General features: G+C 44.3%; 1 protein-coding gene across 1 annotated transcript; it reads left to right on the top strand.

Annotated features, from left to right (window-relative positions):
* The first annotated feature begins 616 nt into the window (after window positions 1-616).
* On the top strand, window positions 617-1246 carry LOC138896134 (uncharacterized). Its single transcript, XM_070180915.1, has one exon. The coding sequence runs from the start codon at window positions 617-619 to the stop codon at window positions 1244-1246; it is 630 nt and encodes a 209-aa protein (XP_070037016.1).
* The last annotated feature ends 5850 nt before the right edge of the window (window positions 1247-7096 follow it).

Here is a 7096-nt window from a genome sequence, read left to right as displayed (position 1 = left end):
ACCCGGTGATAACTTGGGCCAACGTCTATAACAGGTACCAATCAAAAATCAGAGTTGAGGATGATCAGCTCTGGCCACCCTTTGGGTCCGTGTATCCCATCAGAACTAATGACATATCTAAAAGAGTCGTCGATCATGAACCAAGACCAAGCAGAGATCAGTATCAACCATATAGCGGAGATAGAAGGGGTAGTAGATCCGGACGTAACCCTATGAGGAATGAAAAAAGAAGCGATCGAGGTCATAATAGTCGAGGACTCATGAGCAAAAACAATTTCGACAGGCTAATCGGGGCCAGGAAGGCACTAAGGTTATCAAAATACAATTTCAGCGTCGATGCTGCCGGCATCGTATCAACCATCGAATGCATCAAAGATACTAAGTGGCGTCAGCCAGTGCAGTCTAATCCTGCCCAAGAGACTCCAACCTGATGTGTAAGTATCATGGCACTCACGACCACGAGACCGAAGACTGCTTACAGCTAAGAGAAGAAGTGGCCCGGTTATTCAATTGCACATATCTCCAAGAATTCCTGAGTGATCGAGCCAAAAATCATTTTAGGAATAGAGACTTTAACAAGAAGACCGAGCAAGAGGAACCTCATCACGTCATCAACATGATCATCAGTGGAGTCGATACCTCCCAGGGGCCAATGCTGAAGCGCACTAAGGTGTCCATTACAAGGGAAAGGCAAACCCGAGATTATATGCCGGAGGGGACCATCTCTTTCAATGATGAAGACGCTGAAGGCATTGTTCAACCGCATAACGATGTGCTGGTAATATTTGTTCTCATAAATAAATCTCGAGTTAAGCGTGTGTTGATTGATCAAGGTAGCTCGACCAATATCATCAGATCGAGGGTCGTAGAACAGCTGGGTCTACAAGACCAAATAGTGCCTATTGTCCGGGTCTTAAACAGATTCAACATGGTATGTAAAAATACTAAAAGGGAGATAACCCTGCCAGTGAACACCGCCGGAACCATTCATGAAACGAAGTTCTACGTCATAGAAAGGGATATGAGGTATAACGCTCTATTTGGAAGGCCATGGATTCACAACACGAGGGCAATACCCTCGACACTACACCAGGCATTGAATTTCCCCACACCGGGAAGGATCAAGACAGTTTACGGAGAACATCCGGCCGCAAAAGAAATGTTCGCGGTTGATGAGGTGATCTCGATGTCTGCACTCTCGACGTCAAAGAACCTGGAGTCAGTTAGGAAGGAAGAAACTAAATAGCAATCACCGACACCAGCCCCGAACGAACCAGAGAAGTAAGAGGCAGGCGAGGATGATGATTACGGAGTTCCTAGGTCATTCATCTCCCCTGACGATTCCGATGCCATCAAGTCGACAGTCAAGGAGCTGGAGCAAGTTATATTAATCGAACACTTGCTCGATTGGAAGGTATACTTGGGCACGGGGTTGACTCCCGAGCTCATGAAAAAACTCATTAAATTAATTATAGCTAACGTGGATTGTTTTGCTTGATCCCATCTAGATATGACAGGGACCCCACTAGAAGTAACCAATCTTAAGCTAAGATTGGACCCGAAGTTCCACCCGATTAAACAGAAATGGATGCATCAGTCCAAAGTCAAGCATACGTTCATCAAATACGAGGTATCCAAACTCCTTAAAATAGGTTCCATTCGGGAAGTTAAGTACCATTATTGGTTGGCTAACGTAGTAGTGCCTATAAAGGGAAATAAATTAAGAATGTGCGTAGATTACAAAGACTTGAACAAGGAGTGCCCCAAGGATTCTTTTCCTTTGCCTAACATCGATCGCATGCTCGACGCAATGGCCGGGCACGAGATACTCAACTTTCTTGACGCCTATTCCGGGTACGACCAAATCCGAATGGACCCTGGCGATCAAGAAAAAAATTTCCTTTATTAATAAATTTGGCACCTATTGTTATAACATAATACCGTTCGGTCTAAAAAATGTCGGTTCCACTTATCAAAGCCTATTAAACCGGATGTTCGAAGACCAAATAAGAAAATCAATGGAGGTTTACATTGACGACATGTTAGTTAAGTGTGTCCGAGCAGAGGACCATATGGAACATTTGTAGGAAACCTTCAACATACTGAAGAAATACAATATGAAGCTGAACCGGAGGAATACACACTCGGGGTCGGATCTGGGAAGTTCCTTGGATTCATGGTGTCCAACTGGGGGATCGAGATCAATCCCGCAAAATCAAAGCTATAGAAGAATCACCGTGGTGGATAATGTCAAGGCCGTTCAGAGGCTAATCGGGCACATAGCCGCCCTGGGTCGGTTCATATCAAGGTCCTCCGATAAGAGCCATCATTTCTTCTCACTATTGAAGAAGAAGAATAACTTTTTGTGGACCCTGGAGTGCCAACAAGCTTTGGAAGAACTCAAACGGTACCTTTCAAGCCCACCATTGCTTCATACTCCGAAGGTAGACGAGCAGTTGTACCTGTACTTAGCGGTATCCGAGATTGCGGTAAGTGGAGTCTTAGTCTGGGAAGATGAAGGTACACAATTTCCTATCTATTATGTTAGCAGGGCTCTAAGCGAGGCTAAAACAAGGTACCCTCACCTAGAGAAATTGACGCTCGCTTTGCTAAGCGCATCCAGAAAATTAAAGGCATATTTTCAATGTCATCCCATGTGTGTCTTAACTTTCTACCCACTGAGGAACATAATGCACAAACCCAAGATTTCGGGACGATTGGCCAAATGGGCCGTAAAAATTAGCGGGTACGATATCGAATATCGACCTCGAACTGCCATCAAATCTCAAATTTTAGAAAACGTCGTGGCCGACTTCACGTTGATCTTAATACCCGAAGGCGAAAAGGAATTGTTGTTAACCTTAGGGACTTCCTCAGGAATGTGGACCCTCTTTACGGATGATGCCTCGAATGCAAAGGGGTCCGGACTCGGTATCGTGTTGAAGCCGCCTATGGGTAACGTAGTTAGGCAATCTATTAGAACTGTGAAATTGACTAACAATGAGGCCGAGTATGAGTCCATGATTTCAGGTCTCGAATTGACTAAAGGCCTGGGGGCCGAGGTAGTCGATGCTAAGTGCGATTCCCTCCTTATGGTAAATCAAGTCAACGGGACATTCGAAGTACAAGAGGAACAATTGCGAAGGTACTTGGACAAAATACAGGTAACACTGCATCGATTCAAGGAATGGACCTTCCAACACGTACCCTGGGATCAAAATAGCGAAGCTGATGCTCTAGCTAACTTGGGGTCATCGGTTGATAATGATGAATTCAGCTCGGGAACGGTCATACAACTCATAAAATCAGTAGTGGAAGAAGGCCATGCCGAGATAAACTCAACAATTTTAACTTGGGACTGGAGAAACAAGTATATAGACTATTTGAAGACTGAGAAGCTGCCCTCGGATCCTAAAGAATTGAGATCTCTGCGCACGAAGGCAGCCAGGTTTAGCCTGTCTGAACATACTCTATTTAGAAGAACGTTCGATGGCCCACTCGCCATATGCTTGGGGTCGGGAGACACTGAATATGTTTTAAGGGAAGTTCACGAAGGCACCTGCGGAAACCATTCGGGGGCAAAATCCTTGGTTCGTAAGATAATCAGAACCGTCTATTACTGGATCGACATGAAGAAAGATGCAAAGGACTTTGTACGGATATGTGATGGCTATTAGAGGCATGCACTAATGATCTATCCACTCGGGGAGCTACTACATTCGGTTATGTCACCATGTCCATTTATGAAATGGGGAATGGACATTGTCGGTCCCCTACCATGGGCATCCGGTAAGGCTCAATTTTATACTATTTATGACTGACTATTTCTCTAAGTGGGTTGAAGCCCAAGCTTTTGTACCGGGGCCGCTCCATTTTTGTTGTTCTATAGTGCCGAAGCGCTAATACCACTTGAGGTGGGAGAACCGAGCCTTAGTTTTGATATGCAACTGAAGCATCAAGAGTCAACCTCCAACACTTCAAAGGCGATGAGCACGAGCCTAGAACTATTGGATAAGAGTCGCGAGGCCACCCTAGTCTAGTTGGCCACCTAGAAATAGAGGATAGAAAGATATTACAATTGAAGAGTCAACCTCCAACACTTTAATATCGGGGACTTGGTGTTAAGAAAAGTAACACTAAACACCCGGAACCCGAACGAAGGGAAGCTGGGAATGAATTGGGAAGGACCATATCGAGTCATCGGGATTACCGGTAGAGATTCATACAAACTCGAAGTAGGAAATGATGCACAACTACCGAACAACTGGAATGTGACGCACTTAAAATGGTACTACTGCTAAGGTATGATCTCATTCACCTTTTGTTTTATTACGAATCAGACTAACACTTGCAGGCACCAACTAAAGGAGTGTGGTTGTTAGGTCTGAAAGCACATGTTGCACTTTTTTTCCCTTGAACCGATTTTGTCCTAAATGAGGTTTCTGGCAAGGTTTTTAATAAGGCAACAATAAATTGTGCTAACTTAGAATTGAAGACCGATTTTAAATCGGAGTCAATGGTCGCATTAGCAGTATCCGAACCCTCTCGAGATCGACCTCGAATACTGGGGGCCATCACCCTCGGGTCAAGATTTTTAGCAAGGAAGGAAATTTTATGCTTGAACGGTCTAGGCTCGGTGGTTAGAATTTATTATAAGCGCAAAACGGTCAAGTGAACTGTGCCTGCATAGGCCACCTTAGCCATACTACGAACTTTTACACGCTTACAATCTTGTATGTTACATATGAAAATGAAACAAAGTTTCCGCCTTGCTAATATGCACTTTTTGCTTATTAAAAGTATCTAGCCTAAGGGCTATTCCTACCCGGGGACTATCGAGCCCAAGGATTTACCCCTATCCGAGCCCAAAGGGCTACCCCCACTTGGGGACTGTCATCCGAAACAGGTTTGGGAGGCTCGGGTTATCGAAACCCAGAGGCACAAAGCCTATTAAGCAGCGCCTAAACCTAAAAGGCTACGAGCACCCTAAAAATGGTTCGGAGACGTCCAAAGCCCGTAATCAAAACATATGGCCTTCAACAAAATACTAAACTTATTCAAAGGTTACCCTCGGCAAAGATATAGTCTAAAAATATTTAAGCAATCATCTTGGGGAAATTTCCAGTCACTCCGAGTTTTCACAAGTTTTGAGCAAAAATTGCATCGAAGACAGGTCTTGTTCGGACCTCCGAAAAATGACTTATTACTACCTTTGATTCTGTTCTAAGGCATTAGAAATGTTTGCAATTGTAAAAAGATGCTAAGATAGTAGACTTGAAAATTGCCAAAAGATTTTTATATATATATTCTGGAATATCTTTACAAAGACCCAATAAAAATGACCTCAACAAAATATATGTACATGATACAAAAAAAATGCTAAGGCATCTACGCCTAGTATTCATCGGAACCCAACTCGTCACCAGAATCGTCCGGGCCTTCGAATTCTTCAGAGCCCTCGGAGACCTCTTCACCTCGAGGTTCAGCTAGCTTCTTGTCCTTGACCTCAATCCTTTTAGCCGCCTCGATCTCGATAAATAGTTCGAAGCCTCAGGCATGTATTTATTCGAGGGTCTCCCTTCGGGATAGCCGCCTCACTTACTCAGCAGTAGTCTTCAGGCGGACCTCGACTGCTTCAACATCGGCCTTGTATTGGGCCACCATTTCGTCAGCATCAGCTGAGGTTACTTCCAATATAGACCTCATTATTTTGAGCTCCCTGCCGAGGGAATCCCGTTCAGCGATGGCCGAGCCCAGTCATGCTTGGAGGTCCTCATTTTGCTGAGCCCGTGTATCGGCTCGAAGCTGAACTTCCACCGAAGACAACTTGGCCTGGATGGTCTCCTTCTCCGAGGCCAGCAGGTCCATCTTGTTTTTCCATCCGTTGGCCATTATTTGGATCTCGACCATCTCCTTGCGGAGTTGGTCGGTCTTGTGCTGGACCTGCGAAGTATTGTTTTTAGCCTCTTTTACCAGACCCTCGTGTCTAACTTCAAAAACTTTTACGTTTTCCACCAAGTCGGCATGTTCCTACCTTAAGGCCTGTGATGACTCAAAAGGTTATCTTATGTTTTAGAATTCGATTCTATACTCTTAAGCCTTAAAAATATTATTTTTATCCTTCTCGATTTGCGTACGCAGTCCGGGCGTGTTTCTAGAAAACTTTTATGTTAAAAATTGATGAAAATAAGAATTTATTCCTTAAAAGTTTTTAGTTGACTTCGGTCAATATTTTTGGTAAACGGGCACAGATCTATATTTTGACGGTATCGGTGGGTCCGTATCGAATTATGGGACCTGAGCGTATGTCCGAAATCGAATTCAGAGGTCCCTAGCTCGAGTTATGAATTTTTGATAAAAAATTAAAAGTCTGAAAAATTATTTATTTTTAAGAATTGATTGATGTGTGACATTGTTAGTACCGGGTCCGTATTTTGGTTCTGGAGCCCGGTACAAGTTCATTATAATATTTAGTACTTGTCTGTGAAATTTGGTGAAAACGGAGTTGATTTAACGTGATTCGAACGTCCAGTTGAGAAGATAGGAATTTTAAAGTGTTCTTGAGAATTTCATTTGATTTGGTGCTAAATTTCTAGTTCTAGGTGTTATTTTGGCGATTTGATCACGCAAGCAAGTTCGTATGATATTTTTAGACTAATGTGCATGTTTGGTTTGGAGCCCCGAGGGCTCGGGTGAGTTCCGGATAGGCCACGATTTGTTTGGACTTTGGAAAAACTGGTTTTCTGCAGATTCTGGTGTTCTGGCATATCCTTCTTCGCGTTCGCGAAGGTAGAGTAAACTGGTTAGGCTGGAATTTTCTTCTTCACAAATGCGAAGGCTTGGTCGCGAACACGAAGCGATGGGGGTGTTACCCTTCGCGAACGCGACCAGCTCCTCGCGAACGCGTAGTGTTAGGCACTCATGGGGGAGAGTCAGTGATCCTACATCGGGAACGCGAGCATGGCCTCACGAATAAGGGGTAACCATCACGAACGCGAGCAAGGTCTCGCGAACGTGAAGGCTTGGCAGCTGATACTCTTCGCAAATGCGACAGTGGCCTCGCGAACGCGATGCACACTGTCACCCAATACTTAAC

Source organism: Nicotiana tomentosiformis, chromosome 7 (genome assembly GCF_000390325.3).
Source record: "Nicotiana tomentosiformis chromosome 7, ASM39032v3, whole genome shotgun sequence".
NCBI lineage: Eukaryota > Viridiplantae > Streptophyta > Magnoliopsida > Solanales > Solanaceae > Nicotiana > Nicotiana tomentosiformis.
Note: the sequence above shows the minus strand (reverse complement) of the source record. Positions and strands in the feature narration are given on the sequence as shown.